This window comes from Mercurialis annua, linkage group LG4, assembly GCF_937616625.2.
Source record: "Mercurialis annua linkage group LG4, ddMerAnnu1.2, whole genome shotgun sequence".
Lineage (NCBI taxonomy): Eukaryota > Viridiplantae > Streptophyta > Magnoliopsida > Malpighiales > Euphorbiaceae > Mercurialis > Mercurialis annua.
In genome coordinates, this window is record NC_065573.1 from 29,165,130 (window position 1) to 29,188,132 (window position 23,003).

Consider the following 23,003-nt stretch of genomic DNA (forward strand, 5'->3'; position numbering starts at 1 on the left):
CTTATACAATTTTTCCCCTTTTCCCTTTTTGGATAATGCTTTTAAGTAGACTTTGAATTTAAACCTTAATCCTTTTTATAGTAAATAATTTTATTAACGTTGATATTTAGATCGGATTATTTATCATCGGTTGATTTGAACCCATTTTATTTTACTAAATTAAAAGAAATTATTTATAAAGTGTAATTGCTCTTTCTGAAACTCTTATTTTCATATGAATAGAAGTTACAAGAACTCCAACATAGATAATTAATTATTTTGTAAATTTATTGTATCACATCATTTTGTAATACGAATATTGATTCACAAAAAGAAGAGAATGATTTTTTTATTGTAAATTATTAAAAGACTCACAATTCAATCATAATGGAATAGTTAAGTTTGATAATTTTATCCTTTTACAATTCTGCATATTATTGCAATAATCATTAATTTCTTTTCCATATTTCTCAGTCCTTAGTTTAGATTATATTTGTCACAACTGCAGTTGCAACCCTTCAAAGTTTCAAATTATTCAAAGAAATTACTACTTTTTTGACATTTTTTATTCTATGGCCCCATCTTTTAAAATTCTCAATTTTAATCTATTTCTCAATTTTTGGTTTCAATTATAGCTATTTGTTTAAATTAGAGCCGAAAAAAAGTTCATATGCACTTTTCATATTGCTTCATGGCTAATATATTTTTATTATAAAAATGCAAATTGAAACAATATGGAATAATATGAAAATATATTTGAACTTTTTTTCACTATAATTTGAATAAATAGATGTAACTGAAACTGAAAATTAAAATAGGCCAAAAGTAAAGATTTTAATAGGTGAAGTCTAAATAAAAAAACCAAAATGATAAAATATATTTAAATGATTAGGCCATTTTTTTAATTGCATTCTCATGAATATTGGTAATCTGAAATATTTGGTAAGTTAATTTGACCTATGTGCCGTCCAAAGTGGAAGACAAAGTCAAAATTGCTTGACATTAAGAATGACTCGTTTGATAACAATTTGGACAATATGGTCTGCCGGCAATTGTCTCATTTCAATCTTTAGTGACCGAACACTTTGTATCTCTTGCAAATATTCCATTTTTCTCTCTCTCTCTCTCAAGAAAATTCCATGCAGAAATAAGGTGGTGAATGGTGATCATCAACACAATTGTACAGAAAATGCATGAAAATAAAACTTTCCATTAGAGAAAGGAAATTATGTTAAGCATGACAAACCAGTACTTTTTAGCGGCAGAGGCACCAGCATTGGTGACAGATTCACCCTCACCATTTCAAGGGCCTATACCGGCTCATTCAAAGAATAAACATATCCTAGGAGCTGTAATCATTGCCTCTGTCATACTCTCTCTTGTTACTTCTTTACTTATTTTTTTCAGAAGAAGGCTCTTACCGTATTTTCGGCGACGAACGAAGAATGAAGGTTTACTTGTTAGCTATCTTGCACGAAAGTCTCGACTCTAGTTTTTATATTTTAGCGTTTTATTTTTATTTTCAAAGATTCTTATGAAACTCCAAAACTCTATATTTCTAAAGTATTTATGTAAATAAATATCATTTTCATATTTTTCATTTCCGCATTTTTTGTTTCGATATTTCGGTTGCATGGTACATAACTTATTGGTATCCTTTGTTATATCTAACACAATTATTAAAATTACATATAAATTTCTTTTCAATTTAAGAATTGTATATGTAATAATCATATGAATTATATAATCTATAATTATATTGCAAGTAAATTTTTTGAGTTCTAATTTCGTTTCTATTTTTTTCAGAAGCACTTTTGAAACTACAAACTTCTATATTTACAACTTATTATTATCATTTTTTAATATTTAATTTTGGCATTTTTGATTTCTGTATTTCCATTTTCATGCTAAATATTAGTCTCCATTGTTATGTCTAATAATACTGAAAAAAATTGATATACTTTTTCTTCAATTTAAGAATTATATATATAATATTTTCATGAATTTATACCAGAAGAAAATAAAAATATAAAATACAACAGTTGAGTGCAACTGATCAATTAGTACTAAAACCATCGTTAAGACCATACAGTCTCAAGTTCAGAGCCTAGTTTGAGGCGAAATGACCAATGTGTATTGAGTACATCATATTTTAATGTTTGTTAATCTTGTTTAATATATTTAATGACAAAATTGTGGTTGAAAAATAAATCAGGAAAGCTGAAAGATGAAGAAATATCATTAAGGAGATTTCAGTTTGAGGAATTGGTAAGGGCTACCAATAATTTTAGCGACGAGTTTCTACTGGGATCCGGTGCATTTGGTAATGTATACAAAGGGATATTTGATGTGGAGGGTACTCTAGCAATCAAGAGACCTCATGCTGATTCATTCCAGAGTGTTGAAGAATTTAGAAATGGTAAAGATTTAGATCTGTTCAAGTTCAAAACTGTTTAAATAATCCTTACATTTTTGTTTCCTTGGAACAGAAGTAAGGCTACTTTCCAAAGTTAAGCACAGAAACCTTGCAGGCCTAATGGGATTTTGTGAAGAAACTGGTATGTAGAAACACTATATAGCTGGGGTCATTCATCAAAATTATAGAAAATCATATTTTGTTTGGTTTTGTAAATTTTTATATTACAGAAATTTATCGAGTCCTTTGTTTCGGCATTGCATTTGAAACTCCAAAACTTTATATCCAATACATTCTTATATATATTAGAAAAAGAAAGCATTCGGCTATTTTACAAGCATTGTTCTTTTCAACATTTTTATTTCCATGCAACATAATTATAAAGTACGATAAAGATATAAAGATATGTTCAGTTGGTGCTTCAAACAGGAGGCAGAAAGGCTAAAGTACTAGTCTATGAGTATGTTCCTAACGGTTCTTTGCTCGAGTACATTATTGGTAAGTTCCAGGTTACAACATTCAAACCATTGTTTCTAGTTTATATTCCTAATTTTAGCAATGTTTGAATCACATTCTTGATGCAGGAAAAGGGGGCCGAAGCTTAACTTGGAGGCAGAGAGTTCATATAGCGATTGGAGCAGCTAAAGGTATGAGTTTTTCGTGTGTTGAATAGTTGCAGAGCAAGGAATATGGTGTTGCTGCTAAAGGTATTGCTGCAAAATTTGCAGGAATAGCTCATCTGCATTCAGTCAAGCCAAGCATAATCCATCGTGATATAAAACCGAGTAACATACTCATAGGAAGGGAATTTGAAGCTAAGATATCAGATTTTGGATTAGTTAAGATGGGGCCTATTGGAGATCAATCTCATGTTAGCAGCCAGATAAAAGGAACACCGGGGTACCTTGATCCTGCATATTGTACTAGCTGTCATTTGAGTCCCTCGAGTGATGTGTACAGTTTTGGAGTCATACTCCTGCAACTTGTTGCTTCTCGGCCCGCGGTTGATTCTAGCAGAAACCAATCCAACTTTCATATAATTGAATGGGTAAGCAAAGTTCCACAAATACTTGGCTAACATACATCGTTAATTAGTTTTCTGTTATGTTCATAAATAATACTAGTGTTTATGAGTTCAAGACCTAGTCCAGACGCCACAGGGTCCTTTGTTACGCAAAAACATAAACACTACAACATCAAACCGGAAAACAGAAAACAGAATAATCACATGTTTAACAAGAATTTATATAATTTTATAAGCTAAGTTAGAAACGGAAACAAGATAACGACATGTAGGACTAGAACAGATTTCCATGCAACATAGTAGCTAGCTAGCTAGCTAAACTCTTCTGCCTGTGAACTTGTTATTTTGTGTATATTTATGATTATTTAACAATAGTTTTGAGTCTTTTGACTGTAATCAAGAATTGAAGCAGAGGATAACATATGTATATGTTGGCGAATTGCAGGCAAGACCTAGCTTAGAGAAGGGAAATGTTGCAGAAATATTAGATGCAAATCTACTAATAAAACCATGCAACATGGAAATGATGTTAAATATGGGGCAACTTGGTCTAAAATGTGTTGTACAAAATCCGAAAAACCGTCCTACAATGACTCAAGTGTGGCAAGAACTAGAAGAAGCCTTATACTTATCTGATCGTAGCTTCATTTCTAAAGAACCATCAAAGCGTTCTCAGTTATCATCTGACAGATGGAGCCATCGTCATGGACATGGTAGATCAACAGACATTGATACTTCTCAAAGTTTTGTTAGCATTGATGGTGTTGGTCTTCAAAGATTTCATATAGAATTGGACAACCTATCCTTTCAAAGTGCAAACTTGAGGTGCTTTGAGGCTAGCAGTGTCAGTATTGATATTGATAAGAACAATTTCAAAGGAGTTAGTGAAGGAACAGGTAAGCAAAAAGATAACAGATGAACATTTAGTATTATTGTCTACTTCTGTATCATTAAGCATTTTCGTGCAAAGTGATTTGCTGTGATAATTAATCTCAAAAGGGTTTTGAAAACTTGTACTTCTGTAAAACAGCTTAACTATATACAACATGTCACATACAGGGAAGAACAATGATCAATTTCAACACAATTGATTTCAGATTTTTCTCTTTTTCTTTTCCACATTACATAAAAGGAAAAACATTTGGTAGCAGCAAGAAATGCATTCTAGATATGCTAAAACAATTTTATGAGCATCAAAAGAACTTGTAATAAAATGCAAATACCTGCATTGAAGAGACTGCTATAAACTTTGACATAAATATAGAAGAGAGTTTGCTTTGTCAGATTCTCACTATATACACCACTTATCTACTGAGTACTAACCAAGAATTGAGATTCTCAAAGAATAATCTGCTTTCTATTCGACACTGAACCTAAGAGAACAAGCCATCTATATAAGATACGTTGCTATCAGTTCCCACAGCTGTCTTTGCATTAGCACTGTATGTTACAAGATCAGCATACATTTTGACAGATGCTTTAGAAAACTCGGCTAGCGACTCGAACACTGACGAAAATCCTGTTTGAAAACTGCTTATAGTGATTTGTTGTGTCTCCTGCATGCTGTTCAGGTGCTTTTCTTTCTCTTCATCTAGCCTCTTCCTGAACATATCCAATAGAATTTTTCCCTCTGTCAAGTACTCTAAGCGATTACTCACGCTAACCTCTGTTTCCTGCTCAGATAACTTGGTCATAAGAATCTTTCTCTCTGCTCTTTGAAATGCCACAGCTCTTCGGTCAAGTTCTTTGGCTAGGCCGTCAACTTTCCTCTTCAGCTGTTTCTCTTTTCCTTGTTGATACCACAGGGCATGGATGTCCTTCCCAAAGCTTTTCATAGCATATGTTACAGCGTTTTCTGGCAAGGTATCCATCCAAGCCAACCAGCCATGACAAGTTACTAATAATGGTGGGCCACTAGTTCTACAAGGTGCGAGTGAGTACTTTCCACCTGAGTAGAATTCAACTTCAGGAGCAATGAACTTAGAAAGCCAACTGCTCATAGCGTCAATATAAGCTTTCTGCGAAGGTACATATGCTGCAAAGCACATGTGCCAATTATCAATTTCTGCCTCAAGCTGAAGAGTGGCAAGACGATGAGACTCATTCGAGAACTTTCCATAAGCTGGACAGTTGAAGGATTTCACTTCAAGCATGATTCGACTTTGTGTTTCATGTGATTCCAGCATCATCTTCCAGTTTCTCATTAGACTGCACAAGTGGAAGGATTGTATTAATTAAATAACCAAAGTTTAGAGTCACATTTCTCAGTTCTTGCATAAAAATTTCTATAATGTTGTTTCTTACCCATGGAGCAGCTCAAGGAGTTGCGGCTGCAACTCTTCATCTCTCAATTTCTGTATCCTGTCAGAGATTGACTCTACACTTCTTATTGCAACAGAGATCCTGGATTGTAATTCTTTTATTTCAATTGTAGATTTATCTAGGGAAGGAAATCCATTCCGTGTGGTATCCGCGCGTCTCAGGCGAGAGCATTTCCGCTCATACATTTTTCTTGTCTGATCTCCAGTCTGAACAAGCAGAAAATGCCAAACATTTTCACCCTTTCATAGATAGGAGATAAGCTAGTCGGATATCAATGTTATGCTTCACATCATTTTCATTCATTTGAGCAATACAAACAAATTGTAAAATGTTAAATATGACTAGTATCAACATGATGAATTGGAATTACCTTCACCTCCTCGTAGAGCTTCTTCTCCCAAGCGTACAACCTCCCTAGAGTCAACGAGTGGCTGCCTGCTTCCAGACCAAAGTCATCAAATAGCTCAGCCTTGAAATCTGTCCACACCGAAGAATTAGTCGAAGTAGATGTGAGGAGACTTTTGCTGGAGGAAGACCTCGATGATGTTGATCGATTAAACGTTATTGATCTGATGAGCTTATTTGAGCTCTCTGCATCCAAACATCAACACTCAATAAGGATTTCCAATCTTTAAGAACAAGAGAAGAAAAATCAAATTCTGAGCACAATAATTGGCAGGCGTTAGTTAAGCACAGTATGAAGCAAAACAAATGTATTTCTTTCCATTTTTGACAATTAATCGAAGTAATTTGAGTGTTTTTGGCATACGCAAAGCATTGTTAATCCCTAATCAGTATCACAGTTTTCCCTTAAGAGTATACTAGATAGCTCAACGAAGCGAGATCACGTGCACAGAAACTTGTCAATTCCTACATTTCTTTCCATTTCTGAAAATATTTCTAAAACTTCAACTTTAAATTTATAGCCTATTCTAGTAAAAAATACTGTTTCGCGATATCTTGTTTGCTTCTCATTTCAGCATTTTCAATTCAACATTTCATGCAACAAACTGTAAATGATAAAAACAAAGGTAAGAATTTCTTACTAAACCATATATGAACATGTAAAAGTGAGGAGAAAAAGGCAACACCTTTAATTTCCTCTAAACCAGATTGCAATGGAACTCTGTTGGCCTCTAACATCCTTGAAATATCCAAACCAGAATCATAACACCTTAACAAATGATCTTCAACATCTTTCAATGCTTCCAACAATTCCCTACCATCATTCACTCTCAATCCCTTACTCTCCTTTTGCTCTAAATTCTTGTGATTTTCACTTCTAGCATTAGCAATTCCACTTTCCTTAAGACTCACATCACCATTTCTCACATTTTTATCTCCACTCATCATTTTATCCCCATCATCTTCCAAGTCAGGAATCCCTTCCTTCTCCCTCACAGCTCTCAAATCCTCATCAAAATTTTGGCCAAACCCATTAAACATGTCTGGCCTCACTTCATCAAAAGCATAAAAAAAATCCCAACCAAATTGCCTATTAGGTGATGGCATTTCAAGTTCACCACCCTCATCATAAAAATGCTCACAAAGATCCTCACTTTCACCTTCCTCCTCAGTTTCCCCATCATCATCTTCTTGGGTTTCTTTCACTTTGGTCTCTAATTCAGAATGAGTAGGCTGACATGCAATGGTTTCATTTTCTGATTGTTGAAAAAACATTGGGTTATAACCAACATTAGTATCACCAGAAGAAGGGAAAGTGATAAGAAAAGGAGAAGATGGTGAAGAATGTCTAGCAATAAACAATCTCAAAGCCATTGCAACTGAATAAAGAGACTGGTTATACTTAAACTGAGCATCTGCAAAACCATACCTTTTCTCCACAGCTAATTTCAGCAATTTTTTCCTCTCTCTACACAACAACACCACACCATCTTCCTCATTTTGCTTCGACAACCCACACCCCATCTCTCCTACAATGGAAAAAGATCAAAGCTTTTGTCTCTATAAATGAAAAAAAAAACTAAGGGTTTGTCAAACAGTCTACACAAAAACAACACTATCAAATATTTGGAATTTATCAAAAGATGAAAAAGAACAGCTAAGTATTGTCAGAAAGGATTAGACAGGGAGCCAACCAGAAGAGCCAATTTGGTGACTAGAACCCAGTGGCTGTTCATGGGGTCATTTAGCAGTACTATGGTAGAGTAACTGTGTTACTAAAACTGTGTCTAATGCTTTGCATTTTGCTTGTTGACTAGTTAGCCATTCTTTGAAAATGGTGCTAACAGTAACAGTGTTCAAAAGTGAAGACTGTCTATAACAGGATATCCTATTTATTGCATTGCCAATTGCAGTCAGATTTTCTTGATTTTGTTTCTCCTAAGCAACAATGGTCATTTTACCCTCAACTTACACCAAAGGTTCATTTTGCCCCTTAAATTTAGAATAAATTATCAAATAAGGCCACAACATCCTTGAAATAGGTATTTTGGGTACGCATGGAGTAGTAATTAAAAAAGGAGAAGTTGGGTGGCATAATTTCTCTTGAAAACAACAAAAAGAGAATACAACAAGTGGCCAATCATGAGAAAGATGATTGAGCTTCTCATATCATAACCTACTCATAATAATGCATCTTGCATTTTCCCCAAATAATTTTAGGTAAAACACGTTTTTGACACCCTGAGGGGCCTGTTCTTATATTATTTAGATCCCTACACTTTAACTTTATAGTATATCTTGTAACTTTTTCCTATTTAGATCCCTAAATTTTAACTTTATACTATATCTTACCGTAAAATTCTTACGTCTCCGTATTACTAATGTTTATACTATACCAAAGCATGTAACCAAAACAATAAATCTTTAATAGCTGACTAAATAAAAGATAAACTTTCACATATAAAATGTTTTGATATAAATATCATGATTAGCTGTTAATAATTACAGTTGATTACAATCAAAAATGAATTAAAAAAATCTTTTTTTCTAAGGTTAATGAAAATAGACTAAATGTATATATTGGACCCTCATGTTTGGTTCGGTACATAGGAGCCAAGATTGGTCCCTAAAATTGACTAAAAGGGCCCCACCGAAGACAAATCAGTTATCCCTTTACCAGCAAAATCGTAGAAAAAGTATCGATAATACCCTTATTGTTTACCTCCGTGAGCAAGTAAGATTTTTATGAAATTTTATCATCGTCTCAAAAAATTAAAATACTCAATTGAAGGCGTTGAAAATCATTAACACATTTTCACATAAAGATATAATTGAGTTGTATTTAAAAAATTGAAGGTATATTCATAAGAAATAATTGAAATGGAGCTTACTTAATCCGTACGATAAATATTAGTCAGATCGTTTCAATTAAAACTAATGATTGGTGCTATTCAAACAAATATCAAAATTATATCTTTAATTAAATTGAAAATCAATTGATTTTTTACAAATTTAGCCTGGATTTAAACCCAAAAAGTTAGATTTTAATAAAAATATTAGGAGATTATTAAATATAAGAAATTCTTTTTATTTTTTGAAAAATTAATTGAACACCGCAAGACCGGCAAGGTAAAGATAGAGCTCCACACATAGTTTTTAGTTCACCAGGAAATAATTTGATTATATACCGTATAACCCTATTTTATAATCTTATCTATAGCCCTTCATTAGAGGAAATCTTGCTCCATTGTTTATTAAGATAATAGTAATTCAGATACCACTTTGAAATGTTTATGCAGAAAGCTGAGAAGTGTAAATTGACCTTGTATATTTTATTTGAGTACAATGTCAGTTGCTGGTCTTGTAAAATTAGGCAGATATGGCAAATGGGAATAATAGTGTTATGATTTTGAGAATTGTGCCAGTTAAGAGTGATGATAAAAATGACAATGTGAGTAAAGAAGTAGGGCCTATCTTGGATTAATGTGAATATGATGTACCAAAACTGAAGGAAAAAATTGAAAAAAGAAAAACAGGATAATTATATGTGAGTTTGACTCTTCTGCATAGGACTTTCATGTCATGACCATCAAAATTTCACATTCATACCTCATCTTTTTTATTAGCTTAAAATTATATAAATGATATTTCATGAAATAATTTTAATAAGTTGTTTACTCAAAAAGTCTGAAATTAGTTTGTCGCCAACTCTCATTTAATTAATTTAATATTTGAACATGGATTAAAATGAACATATTGATATTTGATAATTTAATTAATTAGTTAATCAATAAGGATAGTAATCTAAGCATTATAATTTATTTATTTCATGTTTTCTTTAAAATTGAGTAAATACTAGTATCAGTTTTACTAAAAAGATGTTCCCATAAGGTGAATTAGAAATTAAATTTGCCATCCCATGGAATGGTGGTAGCAATAAATTATTTATTGTTTCTGTGGCGGAATCTTGGAAGTCCACAAAAAGAATATGAGTAGCACTTCAAGAAACAACAAAATTACTACTCAGTAGTCAGTACACATGAACACCAAACTATACCTCTCATAAAAAAATAGAGTGTTTATCCCACACAACGGATGTGCCACGTCATTTTTACAACAAGCCAATAATCATTTGCGATAGGGAATCTTTATTTATTACTTATTTTTTTATCATTAAACATTTGCACATGGCTAACGCCTTATTGGTTTGTTGCACGAATGACGTGGCGCAACCGTTGCGTTGTATAATTATTCAAAAAAATATTACTAGTTGGATTCATGTGGAATATCTAGATTTTATGATTTATATGTTACAGGTATGTGCTTCTTACAGGAAAATAATGGTCAAATTCATCTGAAAGTACCTATACTTTCATCTTTTTGTTTACCTGTTTTTTTTATCTAGTCCATGTATTTAATTTATTTTGCACTTCCAAATCCTTTTTTGGATAGAAAGCGAGCGTGCACCACGTTCTCCGTAAAAAACATGTGAAGCCCGAATTTGAAGAGGGACTAGATAAATAAAAATTTGAAAGTATGACTGAATAAACAAAATTTGAAAGTATAAAGGCCGGATAAATTAAAAGCATAATAAGAGTTAATGAAAAATAACTAACATTAATATTTTGTAATGCTTATATAAACCGTGTCTTTGTGGGACAGAGGATTATAAAACCACTCACACTCTGTGTTGTAGGCGTAATTAAACTTGAGGAGTAGATAAAAGTCTTCATTAAATGCACTTTTGAATTACTATGAATCAGTGATTAATGGTAATCACAATCTTGTCATTTTATCATAAGCAATTAAAGAGTATGGCTTCTAGTGTTTGTCTACTTCCCCAGCAAATAAAATGGTATCTCAAGCTGATTTAATGTCTCTATAAACCTTAAATGGCAACAAAAAGAGCTAAGAAAATGAATTCATTTCTCACAAGAATCACATCAATTTTTCACCACCACCAACTTAGATAACTTGATAAAACCAAATGCAAAACCGAGTATGCGGTGTATAAAAATCAAACCAAACGGAATAACTTAACCAAAAAATTTAGTTTGATTTATCAATATCATTTTTTTTTATCACATTCAGTACAAACTGAATAAAAACCAAACTATACCAAAAACCAACCAAACTAACAGGTTCAATTTAAATCAATTCGATTTGAACTAAATGCACACCCTAACCTCACCTGAATATGCAGGCTGCATTAAAACATGATAGGAATGAGAAAGAAAAAGAAAATTCCCACTTGAAGATATGGAAGCACAACACGCAAACACAGGCACATAAAACTTTGATTCTAAAGGGCATCTGTTTCACATAATTTACAGAAAGTAAACGCCCCAAGTGAAGATGGGAAGCAGAAACTAAAGAAAATATATGTCTCAAGTTAAAATGTTACATTTTACATTGAAAAAAATTAATCAAAAGGCGAGCACATTATCTTCTCTTTCTTTCGTCTTTAACACTAGATAGATGCACGAAACTTACGACAAGGATCTCGTACACAAGAAATATTATCAAATGCCAGCTAAATTAGGAGCATACTCAGTTTCCGTCGTTGCAAGGAGCTAGGGTTTTTGTAGGTAGGTGAACACCGCCGCCTCTCACAGATGCGTAAGGTCCTTTCACTGTGCTGGCTCTGCTTATAAGATTCGAGTCGAGAAATACAACTATGACTGTTATATCATCGTGGAAATGCCGGCGGACGCCACGCTCTATTTTTTTCAAATCTGAATATCTCATCTCCCTCTTTTTAGCAGCTTCCTGCAAAGCTGCTTTGACTAGCCTCCTAGCAATTCCCTGCATCAGAAAACTATAAGACAGCATTCTTCTTCATAGTTTACATGTATCGGGACTCGGAAGAGCGTCATGAGTTTTAATTACTGTAGTTTGGTTATTGAACAACATATTAGAACTCCATCAATTTCCATGTCCATTTCACAATTCCATAAAACAGATGGGCACATGGCTTGCAACAGCAAGCACATGCTTTCTGCTTATATAATCCACAAGCTCAAAACAATGAATTTAGTTGAGAACAATCTATTACTACCGAACTACAGAAATTGTGAATCTGAGGAACAGGTCAAAATAACCGTCAGATAATAGAAAATATAAAATGAAATTTTGCCTAAGAACAAGTAACTATACCAAACTAAATGATGGTAAAAAATATATTAGGTTATAACCATGTGGAATATTTTAAGAACTTGAAATTTTTTTTATTCTACTCGATCTTTTTCCATGCCAGACAGTAGATTTACTGCAGCATAATTAATCTCTAATCTACAATACTTAGACATCATTATATTCTCTCAATTAAGTGAACAAAAATATCAATTGAGCACCGAAATAGAGTTCTTACACTTCGTGGGTGATTCTGAACTATATCAACGGATTCTTGATTGCTAAGGTGTTCCCACAGCCCGTCAGATGCGAATATGAGAAATTCATCATGAGGCTGCAATTCATGCGTAGATATAGATGGTTCAGAGCTTAAAATTGGCTTCTTAAACGGTTCGCGAAGGCGGAACTTTGTATACAAGGGTGGTCTGTTAAATTCAGCCTTCTTTAAATATACATCACCGATGGATCTAGAAATCTGTAATATAAGAATTCATGTACAGATTAAAACTCACAATACGCAAAATATACTAAATGCATGTAAACATACATTGCACAAGAACCTGTTCAGACACATAAATTGCACAATAAACATCTGATGCAATTTAAAGAAAATAGCATAAATTTAGCACGCAATTTTATATAACTAGAAAACAATCGTCCTCCACATTCAGAATGCCATAGCAGAGTTTCATTGTTTCATGCACCCACTTTATTATGTCGTACTTATAAAGGTCTATGCACTCTTGAGATCCAAAATACTAGGAAGTATGGATGCGGAAACTGATAAACATTTTATCTGTAAATTTATTACAACTATTTATATTCCATGTTTTGAGTTTTATTTCCTGTGGCATTGTCAGGGATATCAACTTTAAAAGTCAAGCATCTCATACGATAGCTGCAGTAAATATTACAATAACATGAAACTGCATGCTATTCTATTAACATCTGCATTATTCTTCTACCAGACATTTAAATATGTAGCAAATTCACTATCCTTTATACATAATTCCAGTCCTTATTTCAGTCCATAAGTAGTTGTTGAATTCATCAATGCGAAGCCAGAAATATTTTTAAAAGGGGGCAAAAAATTTACATCAGTCATAAAGATGGACAATACATTATTGAAAAAGAATCAGATATATTATTTATATTAATTAATATGTTATGGTACTTTAAAAAAAGGCTTAATTACTTAAAAAACCTCCACCTTATAATATTTTTTCGTTTATACCATGACCTAGGAAAAAGTTCATTTGTACCTTTTTTTTGATTTTTTGTTTTCAACTCTACCCTAAAGCACTAAATTGAACTTTTTTCATCTAGAAAAAGCTTAAAATAATCCTTCATTTTTTAACTTATTTGTATTTTTTCAAATAGAAAAAAGATGATATAACCCTTCTATTTAATTATTTTTAATATTTTCATCCTATAATTAATTAAATTGTCAAAATATAAAATTTTGGGGTACAATTGAAAACAAAAAATCAAAAAAAGGGTACAAATGAACTTTTTCCTAGATCAGGGTATAAACGAAAAATTGTTTCAAGGTGGGGTTTTTTTAAGTAATTAAGCCTTAAAAAAATAAGCCAAAGGTGTGCAATTGTCCACCTTTGGAACAAGGTGGCTTTGCCACTGTCAACGAGGCTGGAGTTAATCGTTTTTATCTACATCCTCAGACTACTAGCAATGATGAATGGATAATCTTCATATCTTTTTGGTTTATATAATCCCAAATCATAATACTCATTGTTTTCAATAAAAACCTTGATAAGAAGAGCTTTACCAAGATAAAGCTTACCATTGAAATAAATTTTTGTTTCTCCTCCAGGTAACTCAAAAGAGATCGTTCCTTCAGCCATATTCATATTTCTTATCTAATTTTTTGTTAAATTAAAGTTCTTACAAGCAGCAACTCTCTCTGTTGCACTCAAAGACTTGTCTACCATACCAGGACATGGTTGACCAATTATTATTAAAACCGGGAACATTCAAATACCATGAAAACCTATGATTTCAGCAATTTTTGAATGAAACATATAGATCCTCAAGCACTATAAAGCATCCAGGTAACACTTTTAAGAATATCATTATTAACTAGATCAAAATTGTGACCCTTGCTTTCTTAATTTATATGACGGTAACTGATGCTTCGTAAGCTACTACGCCTGCTAAAAGTGCTTTAAAAAGATTCAAGGAATCAAGATTAAAAATTTATTCCGATAATACACCGGATATGAAGGACAATAAATTATATCACGTAAACCTCTAGCATGTGAACAGAGCGATCATACCTGTATAAGACCCTTCACACGCCATACATTATGTTTCAAAACAACAATTTGTGGATCATCTGGGTGCATAGAATGCATCTCCTGCCTGACTGACTCTATGCTAACATTGTGCTCAGCCGACAACTGAATGGCAAGAACCTCCCCAGTTGCTTTGACAAGCCTACCAAGGACGGCACGTGAATCACCAAGGTTAGCAATGTAAAGGATACCCCCACAGATGATACTCGCCAGACAACATGATCCTACTGCTGCAATTTGAGGCTTCATGGGCCACTGTTTAGTAACAAGAGAAAGAAATCCCTCTTCAGTTGCTTGAAATGCTTTCTTAATCACATCAACCGACATGGATTGATGCTCTGAGGTAAACCCTGTAAAATACCAACATTAGGCAAATCATGAGAAACCATGATCATCAAGAATGAATCAAACAAATCAAATATTATATAACAAAAGTCAGTAGATCGAGAATTAAAAAGAAAATGATCCTGAATAAAACCAACAAAAGTATCTTTAACGGTTCTTACTATTCTATTAAAAAATGTGAACAGATTCAAAAATGATTTATGTAAAAATACACCCAACTCATGTACTAAAGAAAACACTGGCATGAAAAAGCACCACAATAGTTTTTGTTCCTTACTCTTTAGATGCTGAAAAAGGTGATCATTAATGTAGCGCGAAGTCTCTGGACCTCCATGGCCATCATATATTCCAATGAAGGTACCATAAGGGCCAGACTCGAGAGTGCTTAACGAGCCAGACTCCACTTGGCTTTGGTCCTCAAGTAAATTATTAGCTTGCACAACAGCCATAGAGAATTCACCATTCACGTGTTGCCCAGTGTCTTTATACCAAAGAAGCCCTTCTTGCCGGCCTGCTGCATCGGAGCCTGTGTGGACATGACGTTCTGAAGACGGCAGCCAGCAGGCCCTCAAAAAGTTTATCAACCTTGATAACATCCCTCATCTCACCAAGGACAGCCTCAACAAAACCTCCACATCCAAAATTGGATGCAATAGTATCATTATACTTCTAACAATTTCCTCCAACTCGCACTGCAACACCAACAAATCAAACACAGCCTATAAACAAAACAAAATCTTGAAGTAAAACACAAGCAATAACTCATTCAAATCGCAGAAACTAAAAGGGAAAATGTCAAAATAAACAGTAAATAACCACTACCCATATTCTTAAACTAGTCACTGGAGATTAAAACGACAGATGTAAAACGAGTTTCACAGAATCACAGGTCAAACCTAAGTCCACATTCCACACTTATAAACAACACAAAACCTAGTTCAAACATACATAATTCCTAAATTATTCAGTGCCCAATTACAATTAAAAGAACTTGACAACTTGCAAACTAAAATCAATTATTAAAATCGACAGAAACACAAAGATTAAAAAACTCACAATACAGATTAAGGCTTTAAAAATCTACGGAATTGCAGGGTCAGCAGCTACTGAATTTCAACACGAGACGAAGATCTAAAAGAAACAGACCAAATATATAGGGGTATGACAAAGGGATTAGATCGATGAATCGAAATCGAATCAAAAACTAATTTAAAAATTTTGATTTCTTGAAGTTGGGGATTCTTTTTTAGTTAAATGTTGTAATTTTAATTAGTGGGGTAATTAGAGAGAGATTTGAGAGAGAAGAGAAAAAAGTAGAATAGAAAGGAGAGTAGAAAATAAAATTGACATGTATAGAGTATAGAGTATAGTATAACAAAACAAATAACCAGAAAAAAAGGAAATAATCGACGGCTGGTAGCCCCAGCTATGCATATGGGGTTCACCCATGGGTTCCACATATATATATACAATATGAAAAATATATAGAATAGAGAAAAAATTATGTAATTTAATAATAATTAAATAAATAAATAAATAATAAAAATTCATGGATAATATTCTGAGTGAAAGGTCAAAATTAATTATTCGGGATCAAAATAATTCAGTTTAAACTGTTTAGGTCAATCAAGGACGATATTACCTATTTTTCAGTTGACTGAGGACGATAATTTTTATTTTTAAATTAATTGAGCATAATTAACTCATTCCGGCCTTTAAATTTATTTATATTATATAATTACGTCTCTAATTGATTTCAAAAATAAAAGATATTATCTTTAGTTGATCAAAATGATTAAATTCAATAAATTGAAGGACCAAATCAACTATTTTTTTTAAATAATTTATATCAAAGCAAATTGACCTCATATTGATAATCTTTCAATAAATTAAAGGTATTGTATTATATAAAATATTTTAAAATGATCATTGGATGTTCTCTCTTCGGTCTATAATATTTACCGGTTTGAACTATTTTATGCAAATTATGTAGATTATATATATATATATATATATATATATATATATATATATATATATATAAATTAATTTATTTTTAGAAGTAGCATTGCACGTTTAATAATTTATTTTAAAGAAACTATTTTTGTAGTTTTTTCTTTCATTTTATAAAAACATTTATGATAGGATATTTATATAGTACTAAACTTATCTTTTTAATAAAATATGAATATGTCCAGATAATGATGATTCGATAAATAATAAAATAAAACAGTGTATTTTGGCAAAATTATATGTCACCATTTTGATTGAGAAATTTTAAAGGAATAAAATTTATAAATGTCTTGTATAATCTATGAACTCTAAAAAAATCCATCCTTCGGTGTGAAAAATGTTATCAAAGTTCATAAATTGTGATAATTTTTCATCATCTAAAATTCATAATTTAATTTCTCATGGAATCCATCATTTTTAATAAATGATGTTACAATTTAAATATTGTAAATTTATCTCTATAAATACACAGATTTCATTCATGTTAAATTCAAAGTGTGAAATTTATAAATTTTTCGATTCCACAATGAATTTTAATATTAATATCACAAACACTTAATCCAAACGGTGCCATCAATTTTTTAAAAGAATTGAATCATCATAATTTTTTTAAAAAAATCAATTTATTTTAACGTTATTTATACTCATAATATGAATATCGATTTAGGAATTTGAAAGAAAAGATACTTGTTTAGTTGTGAAAATACGGCCTGTTTTTTCAAAAAATTACTCCAAAAAAACTGAAAAATGGAATTTGATATTTAGTTGTAATATTTTCTAATTTTAAAAAGTAGAAAATAATTTTCGTAATTTTTCATATTATAACTAATGATTGAAAAACACTATAAAAATATTTTCGGATCTTTTCTTTATTAAAAATAACTTTTTAAAAAAATAAAATTTCCTAATTGATGTTTTAATCTAACAATTTCAAATAACACTAAAAAATTGAATTTAATACTTTAACAACGAGAACCGATTTTTATTCTATCTAATTATTGATGGAAATTTTCTAACTATTATCAGGCATTTTAATGTAGAAATCACCACAATTTATAACTCTGCCATTCACAATTCGATAAACACTTGAACCGGCCATAAATCACCCCTTAAATTGCTCCATATCGTTTTAGAATCAGCGAAAATAAGATTGGTACTAGAATCGAAAAAAAATTAGTAGAAATTTAAGTACAAACAAAATAGCCAGCAATACCTTTGCAAGTATCAATAAGCCTTTTCCTCCGCGTGCTTCTATTGGGAACAAATTTGATAAGTTATATCAGCAAAAGAAAAACGAATAAGATATTTTGCGTCTTTTGTTAATCAGGCGACACCCGGATTTGAACTGGGGAAAAAGGATTTGCAGTTCCCGCCTTACCACTCGGCCATGCCGCCAGGGCAACACAAACATAAAATAGACAAACCCTTTCGGCTACACCCTGTTCGAAAAATTTAAAAATATATTGAAATTAATTTGAAATTTAGTTAATTATATTTACAATAAATTATATAAACATATTTAGCATATAATTTATTTATTTTTAAATATACCAACCAACATTTTTGATTCAAAAAAAATATTAAACTGACCTAAAATCTCTCTCTACCATTTCTGGTCCGGTTTTTACCCAATTTAAAATTTGACCGTTTTTACGACAATTTTAACCAGCCCAATTCTGAACCGGTTTACAACTCAACCGGGCCTATGATTATTTCTACATGTGATATTTAAGTATAAACATTATAGAAGCAATTATAATTTTACTTGGATTAATATATTGTGCGCCTTCTCCTTATTAAATTAGTTGTTGACGATGATTATTTACTAAAATACGAAATTGGAACACATTGATGCCATTTTTTTAATTGTATAATTATTGATGAAAAAAATTTAAAAAAAAATTTGCTGAAGTTTTTTTAGTTGTCGCTTATCGAATATTAGTTCAAAAATAATCAATGATCCAACCATTTTATTTTTGAATTAAGGCATACACATTCATCATTATATAAAAAAGTTGTTTAACATATATTTTATCCTCGTATTTAAAAGTTTTTTTAAAATTAAATATTAAATAGTTAAAATTTGAATTTTTATTTATTTTTCAAAGGCTATACAACATATGTGAAAATAAAAATACGAGAATCTTGTTAAAAAGTAGTATGTTGTTTAATTTTAAAAAAAATAGAAAACAATAAAAAAAAAATGTCACGTCAGCAAAAATTTCACTAAATATTTTCGATGTTGTTTTTGAAAAAAATAAAAGATGGTGCCCTGAATTAATCTGATGCCACTTATATAACACATTTAACAAGTAAAATTTCATTCATAAAAAACCAAACCTTAATTGTTCTTTTTGTCTCAATTTTTTGATTGTTGTCTCTAAATTGAGCTCGTTTGATCTGTAGTCGACTTTTTACATCATCCATGATAATATAATAGTATACATCGTAGAGGAGAAGCAATCTCACTACAATAAAATGCCTCTAAGTTAAACAAGTAATTGACATACCTTTGACAGAGCCGCCGAGATACCTCACGTATCTAGTAACATGATTAAAAGTCTCTAAAACACACTATAGCTAGGACGACCGAGATATAACGCGTGGCCAGTTATCCTGGTCATCATAAACCAAGCAATCGAGATATAAGAGAATATCAGATATTTCGGGAACTGTATCTTTGGTTAGCATACGTGTAACAATTTTTGGGGTTCACAGAAAGATCTCTGATATATGAGACTGTCTCCCTGCATTGTACGCATCCGAAACTCCACTTAATGCACAACATAATGTGCCACCTCATCTAATAAAAATGTGAAAACCGAAAAAATAAATTCAGTACAAGTTTGCACAGATTGGCCTATATAAACTATTTTATATGCAAACTTTAATGGTGCTTCTTATTTTCTCAAATTTTACACTCTTTCTTTCTTTCTTTTTTCTTCTTTCCCTCATTTAAACTGAATAGAACGTCGGAGCGGTTTGCCGGTGTCCTTCACCTATATTCCTCCTGGCCTCTATTTCCGTTGTATTTTCAGGTACTCCAAAACTCGGTTGTATTTGGTGAATTATCTCTTCTCTTTACTTTTTAAATATTTTTACAATAAATTGAATGATCAATCCATTAATATGTAATTTGGCTCTTTTTGATTATATTTGTATGCTTTTCTTTACACGGGTTCTTTTATTTTTTACAGAATTTTATTTTATTTTTCTGTGACCAAATATACATTTGGTTTGAGAAGATTTAATATCTAATCAAATCTCAAAGTCAAAGTTAAGTGAATTGTAAAAATAAAAAAAAATTGAAGATAACTTTATTTTTAGTTTGTCAATTAAAGATTACAAGTTGAATTGATATTAAAAAAATTCACGAACTTTACACGTTTTCTCATTTTAATCACGCAGATTAAATTTTTTCATTTTCATGCATGAACTACTATTTTTTCTCAAATTCATGCACAATGATGAGGTGGCACTCATTTATTGGTGTAAAATGACCTCCACCTCAGCGAATTAGACCAATGGAGCCGTGACACCTCAACACCGTGCATGAATTTGAGAAAAAGTGGTAGTTCGTGCATGAAAATGAAAAAATTTAACTGCATAATTAAAATGAAAAAACGTGTAAAGTTGGTGAATTTTTATGACATTAACCCTTACAAGTTTTATATTTTAATTGTCAGATATTAAAGTGATATTTGTTATAAAATAAACGAAACAGTTGTTTGATTATTTATTAAGACGATTTATTTTATATCTAATTATCCATCGCTCAGCCATTACATCGACTATTATTTTTTAATATAATAATTATTATTAAGTTAAAAACATATACCAATGAATTATAACTCAAATAGTGTAACCGTAGGGCAGTAAACTGCTAGGTCGTAAGTATAAGTTCTCCAACAACCGTTTTCTCTCTCCAATTATTAAAAAAAAATATAATTATTAAACTTAATAACGATGATAACATGGTACTATTAACAAAGCTAATAAAGTTTTAAAAAAATACCATAATTGATGTTTTAATTTAAAATAGATATAAAATTTATATTATTTAATAATTAAGTTAAATATAACTAATAATTTTTTATGACAAAAACATGTAAATTATGTGTAGTTAAAATTTGAAAGTGTCAAATTTTCGTAGACATAGTTTAATAATAAAAATATTATAGTTCAATCGGTTTTTTGGTTTTTTATCTTCTAATTATGATATAAAAAAATGAAATAAATTATTATTAATATAGTAGCCAAATATATTGTGTAAAATTATCATCTTTTTCAAATTCATTCGAAGATGAAGTCAATTGCATAAATTTGTTGTCATTCATTGAAATAAAAATTTAGATAAAAAAATAATTTTTTTTAGTAAATAATACTATAGATTTTCGAACTTGACTTTTTATATTCTTTTCTCTTTTTTAACCATGACTTTTTATTCAGTGAATTTTAAAAGATCATCACAATCTTATTATTATATGTTTAGTCAAATTTTATGAATATCGTTTTCTTTAGGCCAAATGTTGTAAAAAGGCCAAACCTTTCACAAAAATTTCACAAAAGTCCTGACCTTTCAATTTTGTCGATTTTGGCCAAAAACTAATTATTTGGTTTCACAAAAGTCCCGACCTTTCAATTTTGTCGATTTTGGCCAAAAATGAATTATTTGGTTTCACAAAAGTCCTGACCTTTCAATATTTGATATGCCACATAGGCGCCACATAGGCGCCACATAGGCGTCACATAGGCAAATTGAAATCAAATTAAGAGTTGGCCACAACTGAAACCAAATAATTTGTTTTTGGCCAAAATCGACAAAATTGAAAGGTCAGGACTTTTGTGAAAGGTTTGGCCTTTTTACAACATTTGGCCTTTTCTTTATATTTTTCTTAGAAATGACGTGCGTGCTTAAGTGTCCAGTCTAAGTTTGATAAAACACGTGTCAGCGGCTAGAGATAAACAGGTGGCATCTATTTTGTGGGTTTGGTTGCAATCAAACCAACACTTGTCCTACCATTTTGTGGCTTATTTTAATAATTGTAATTGTGACTCTATTATGTGCAGCATGGATTATTTTGAACATCGATCTTATGAAAATTACTAATTTTCTTTTTTAACCAAAAGTTAGAATCATTGAATCAAGATTAAACTGCAATTAAAAAATCATATGACAAAATTTAAAATATAATTTTTCCAACTTTATTCTATTAAAAACTTAAAAAATAACAAAGAAAACAAATAAAACATTAATCGAAAATAAAAGAACTTAAAATGTGGGTCTTGTTAAGATTGCCATCTTAGACCACAAACGAAGAAAAATCTGTTATGTGTGAGAATCTTAATTATGAATTACTTTCGATAAAACGTTTAAACCGCTAAATCTATTGAAATTTCATATTTTCCAATCTTTATCTTCAATTTTTTAAAATGACGTTTATTATTAAAATACCTTTGATTATCAAGAATTTGAATCTGATGCACGAACGAACACTAAAATATATTGAATAATCTAAAGATGAACACATATAAATTAAAAGAAAATTCAGCGATAGGTATATCAATATTTAATAAATTTATAAATCTGATAAGATTTATTAATTAAAAATAAGGATCTATAAAAATCTAAATATAAAGAAAAAATTACACAAATATTCTAAAACCGGTGATTCTTTTCAAAAATGCTAAGTGTGCTAATTATTTTCATTGAGTGCTAAGTTGACATTTACAATTAAGAGCTGAAAATGGGGATTTATTACACAAAATACATACTTAATTATAACCTTACATGTGGCACACACTATTAAAAAAAATCACACATGTCTATTACCTTCTTTCTACACTGTGTTTTACTTTCTTAATTTCTACAACTCAATTCATCAATAATTCGATTTGCAGGTTTTATATGTAGTTTGGAATTCGAACTACTAGTTAAGCATTTGCAATTTCATAAATTTTATTTTAAAGTTTTAGGGTTTTCTGAATATCTTTAAATTGTGATTGAAATAGAACAAAATTTTGATTCCCATTTTAAAGGTTTGATTTTTATGGA

At 31.0% G+C, this 23,003-nt stretch overlaps 3 protein-coding genes across 5 annotated transcripts; 1 reads left to right on the forward strand and 2 right to left on the reverse strand.

The window, feature by feature from the left end:
- Positions 1 to 1,065: 1,065 nt before the first annotated feature.
- LOC126677350 (probable serine/threonine-protein kinase PBL9) lies at positions 1,066 to 4,388 on the forward strand. The gene is made up of 7 exons (XM_050371916.2): positions 1,066 to 1,430; positions 2,195 to 2,398; positions 2,469 to 2,537; positions 2,825 to 2,893; positions 2,980 to 3,042; positions 3,124 to 3,443; positions 3,865 to 4,388. The coding sequence occupies exons 1-7, from the start codon at positions 1,208 to 1,210 to the stop codon at positions 4,336 to 4,338; spliced, it is 1,422 nt and encodes a 473-aa protein (XP_050227873.1). The 5' UTR covers positions 1,066 to 1,207; the 3' UTR covers positions 4,339 to 4,388.
- A 234-nt stretch (positions 4,389 to 4,622) lies between these two features.
- On the reverse strand, positions 4,623 to 8,097 carry LOC126677349 (protein ALTERED PHOSPHATE STARVATION RESPONSE 1-like). 2 transcript variants are annotated; one of them, XM_050371915.2, is made up of 5 exons: positions 7,576 to 7,668; positions 6,833 to 7,402; positions 6,112 to 6,332; positions 5,724 to 5,947; positions 4,648 to 5,627 (listed from the first exon to the last, which is right to left on the reverse strand). In XM_050371915.2, exons 2-5 carry the CDS (start codon positions 7,251 to 7,253, stop codon positions 4,793 to 4,795), a joined length of 1,701 nt encoding a protein of 566 aa, XP_050227872.1. In that variant the 5' UTR covers positions 7,254 to 7,402; positions 7,576 to 7,668; the 3' UTR covers positions 4,648 to 4,792. The 2 variants fall into 2 exon arrangements, with proteins under 2 accessions (XP_050227871.1, XP_050227872.1); XM_050371914.2 differs by having other exon boundaries at positions 4,623 to 5,627; positions 6,833 to 8,097.
- A 3,332-nt stretch (positions 8,098 to 11,429) lies between these two features.
- On the reverse strand, positions 11,430 to 16,270 carry LOC126677763 (probable protein phosphatase 2C 46). 2 transcript variants are annotated; one of them, XM_050372541.2, is made up of 5 exons: positions 15,992 to 16,270; positions 15,213 to 15,627; positions 14,573 to 14,940; positions 12,517 to 12,753; positions 11,430 to 11,951 (listed from the first exon to the last, which is right to left on the reverse strand). In XM_050372541.2, the coding sequence occupies exons 2-5, from the start codon at positions 15,529 to 15,531 to the stop codon at positions 11,697 to 11,699; spliced, it is 1,179 nt and encodes a 392-aa protein (XP_050228498.1). In that variant the 5' UTR covers positions 15,532 to 15,627; positions 15,992 to 16,270; the 3' UTR covers positions 11,430 to 11,696. The 2 variants fall into 2 exon arrangements, with proteins under 2 accessions (XP_050228498.1, XP_050228499.1); XM_050372542.2 differs by having other exon boundaries at positions 15,213 to 15,654.
- Between the last annotated feature and the right edge of the window lie 6,733 nt (positions 16,271 to 23,003).

Bases quoted from the DNA above. Each gene is read 5' to 3' on its own strand.
- LOC126677763 (XM_050372541.2), bottom strand. From the start codon at position 15,531: ATGTTATCAAGGTTGATAAACTTTTTGAGGGCCTGCTGGCTGCCGTCT. The intron at 14,941-15,212 runs GTAAGGAACAAA...GGTATTTTACAG, and splicing joins CCTTTTTCAGCATCTAAAGA to GGTTTACCTCAGAGCATCAA. The intron at 12,754-14,572 runs GTATGATCGCTC...CTTATATTACAG, and splicing joins GTGTGAAGGGTCTTATACAG to ATTTCTAGATCCATCGGTGA.
- LOC126677350 (XM_050371916.2), top strand. From the start codon at position 1,208: ATGTTAAGCATGACAAACCAGTACTTTTTAGCGGCAGAGGCACCAGCA. The intron at 3,043-3,123 runs GTATGAGTTTTT...CAAAATTTGCAG, and splicing joins AGCGATTGGAGCAGCTAAAG to GAATAGCTCATCTGCATTCA. The intron at 3,444-3,864 runs GTAAGCAAAGTT...GGCGAATTGCAG, and splicing joins ACTTTCATATAATTGAATGG to GCAAGACCTAGCTTAGAGAA.
- LOC126677349 (XM_050371914.2), bottom strand. From the start codon at position 7,670: ATGGGGTGTGGGTTGTCGAAGCAAAATGAGGAAGATGGTGTGGTGTTG. The intron at 5,948-6,111 runs GTAATTCCAATT...CTGCTTGTTCAG, and splicing joins AGCTCTACGAGGAGGTGAAG to ACTGGAGATCAGACAAGAAA. The intron at 5,628-5,723 runs GTAAGAAACAAC...CCACTTGTGCAG, and splicing joins CTCCTTGAGCTGCTCCATGG to TCTAATGAGAAACTGGAAGA.